This window comes from Cryptomeria japonica, chromosome 3 (genome assembly GCF_030272615.1).
Source record: "Cryptomeria japonica chromosome 3, Sugi_1.0, whole genome shotgun sequence".
In the NCBI taxonomy this organism is placed as follows: domain Eukaryota; kingdom Viridiplantae; phylum Streptophyta; class Pinopsida; order Cupressales; family Cupressaceae; genus Cryptomeria; species Cryptomeria japonica.
This window is the reverse complement of record NC_081407.1, coordinates 316,449,721-316,451,925: the sequence shown is the minus strand read 5'-3', so window position 1 is coordinate 316,451,925 and position 2,205 is coordinate 316,449,721. Positions and strand designations below refer to the sequence as shown.

The 2,205-nt window shown below is 37.8% G+C and overlaps 1 protein-coding gene across 1 annotated transcript; it reads right to left on the bottom strand.

The window, feature by feature from the left end:
- Positions 1-792: 792 nt before the first annotated feature.
- Positions 793-1,977, bottom strand: LOC131036011 (PLAT domain-containing protein 3). The gene is made up of 2 exons (XM_057967803.2): positions 1,819-1,977; positions 793-1,464 (listed from the first exon to the last, which is right to left on the bottom strand). Exons 1-2 carry the CDS (start codon positions 1,900-1,902, stop codon positions 1,018-1,020), a joined length of 531 nt encoding a protein of 176 aa, XP_057823786.2. The 5' UTR covers positions 1,903-1,977; the 3' UTR covers positions 793-1,017.
- Positions 1,978-2,205: the final 228 nt, after the last annotated feature.

The following is a 2,205-nucleotide window of genomic DNA, read 5'->3' as shown; positions in this document are numbered from 1 at the left end:
CCCCTCAAGAAGTATGTTACAGTAAAGCCTCATAATGTCAATTTCAATATTGATTACAAAGTCTACTAGCATAGCTAGCTGTAGAAATCGTGACCTGTATTGCAAGTTTATATTGAATAGAGGTGTGAAGCTGAAATTGGAGAATTTGTTCCTCTTGCATAGTTTTTGAGACTTCAAAAAGAAAAGCCCCTCAAGAAATATGTTACAGTACCCTCAAGAAGTATGTTACAATAAAGCCTGTAATGCCAATTTCATGGTAATAATTGTTAAAAAAAATAGCATATATCTATTAAGCAAATGTGCTAACATGTCTGATAGAATTTACAACCACATCATGCGACAAATAAGTAAGATATAAACAAAAACTTCCCCTTTCCAACGATAGTCTACTAATCACGATATGGTAATTTTCCACAAATTAACAAAGCATGGTCCGTTAGATTTAGTAAGAGGGCAGTAAACATTAACGGAAACTATTGGTAGAATCTTTTAACTTTTTGTACAGTCCAAAGAAATAAAACAGAGAGAAATCAATACAAAACAAATTCATAACTCTCGTAAATAGTGTAACGTGCTGCAGTATTTTAATATTTAAATATGGAAAAATTAACCAATCGTAGATTACCACCACATTAAGCGCACTTGTTTTTGCCCATCAGTACAAACACATCATCACCGTCGGTACAACGCACATGGCTAAAACTCAGATGCCGGCCAAACAAGATAGTCAAAACAGATATCATACTGAAATTGACAGATCACTGAACAATTCAGAAACCTTATCTTGCGCGATTTAATGTCATAAACGGCTGATCTTTAATGCATTTACTAAATTAAATTACATACTGCAATTAATGCAATCATTGCATTCATTAAATCCAGCAATAGCCTTCAGTCTGGGGTTCAAATCCCCGGAGGGGAAACTGATAAAACCCCAGAGAAGAACATACTACAGAACATTCAAATTCACATACATACAGACACAGCTAATGACTGAAACCCTAGCAGTACTAAAATTTAATCCAATCGTAACTGTGAGCCGCCCTTGGCGCGGATTTCAGAAGATTCACAGAGATCCCTCTCGGCCGTGAGCTCGTAGGGGTTAACGTCGGTGGCGAGCCACTGCTCTACTGTAAATAGTTGCTGATTGCAGGGAATGTGAGGGCCTGTGGAGGTGATCTCGACATAGTTGCAGTACCATCCGTGATGAGGACCTGTGCCGTCGGAAGAAAGGATCATTTTGCACACAGGGGCCGAGAGACAGGGGCCTCGCCCGCTGAAAATGTCGAGATTTCCTCTCTCAAAGTAGTTGTAACCTGGTCCCATTAAGCCGCCCCAGGATTCCAGATTGCTCGTGTAAATTTCCTCGCCTAAGTAATCGATCAGAGCCAGGCTGATGTTCGAATCCGTTCCGCCCTTCCATATGCTGCCTGTGCGGACATATACCGTGTAGACGCAGGTCGCCTGAAATAAACAGAAAAACCAAAAAATAATGAAAAGATTTCGGAATGAAATGAATTTACAGGCGGAGAAACCAAAAAATAATGAAGAGATTTCACCATGCCATGAATTTACAGGCAGAGAAACCAAAACTAATGAAAAGATTTCAGTATGAAATGAATTTACAGGCAGAGAAACCAAAAAATAATGAAAAGATTTTAGTATGACATGAATTTACAGGCAGAGAAGCCAAATAATAATGAAAAGATTTCAGTGTGCAATGAATTTACAGGCAGAGAAACCAAATGATTATGAAAAGATTTCAGTATGACATAAATTTACAGGCAGATTTGACAAAAAAATGAACGATTTACTTACTGATGAATCGTCTGCAGAGACCAAATGCGAGGAAAGTGAAAGAACAAGCACCAGCACAAGGAAAAGAAACCTTTTGCAGGCCATTCCCAAAAGGTCAAGGAGATCTGCTGTCTAGGGAAAATGATGAGGGTTATTTATAGGTGAGAAAGGGTTATTGGAGGCTTCTGATATTGTTAGGAGTAAAATATGGGAAATAATTATTGGTTTTTCTGTTTTATAATATTAAGCCTTATCAGTACAGTACAAAACAGCCAGTCCGCATATGCCATTTTGATTCCCATCTTAAGCTTGTTGCAACTGATTACACTGAATTTAATTTTTCTCTTTGAAAAAGGAATGGAAAGGTGGTCTTATAGTTTATAAGGTTGGGCAATTTAATTTTTAGGT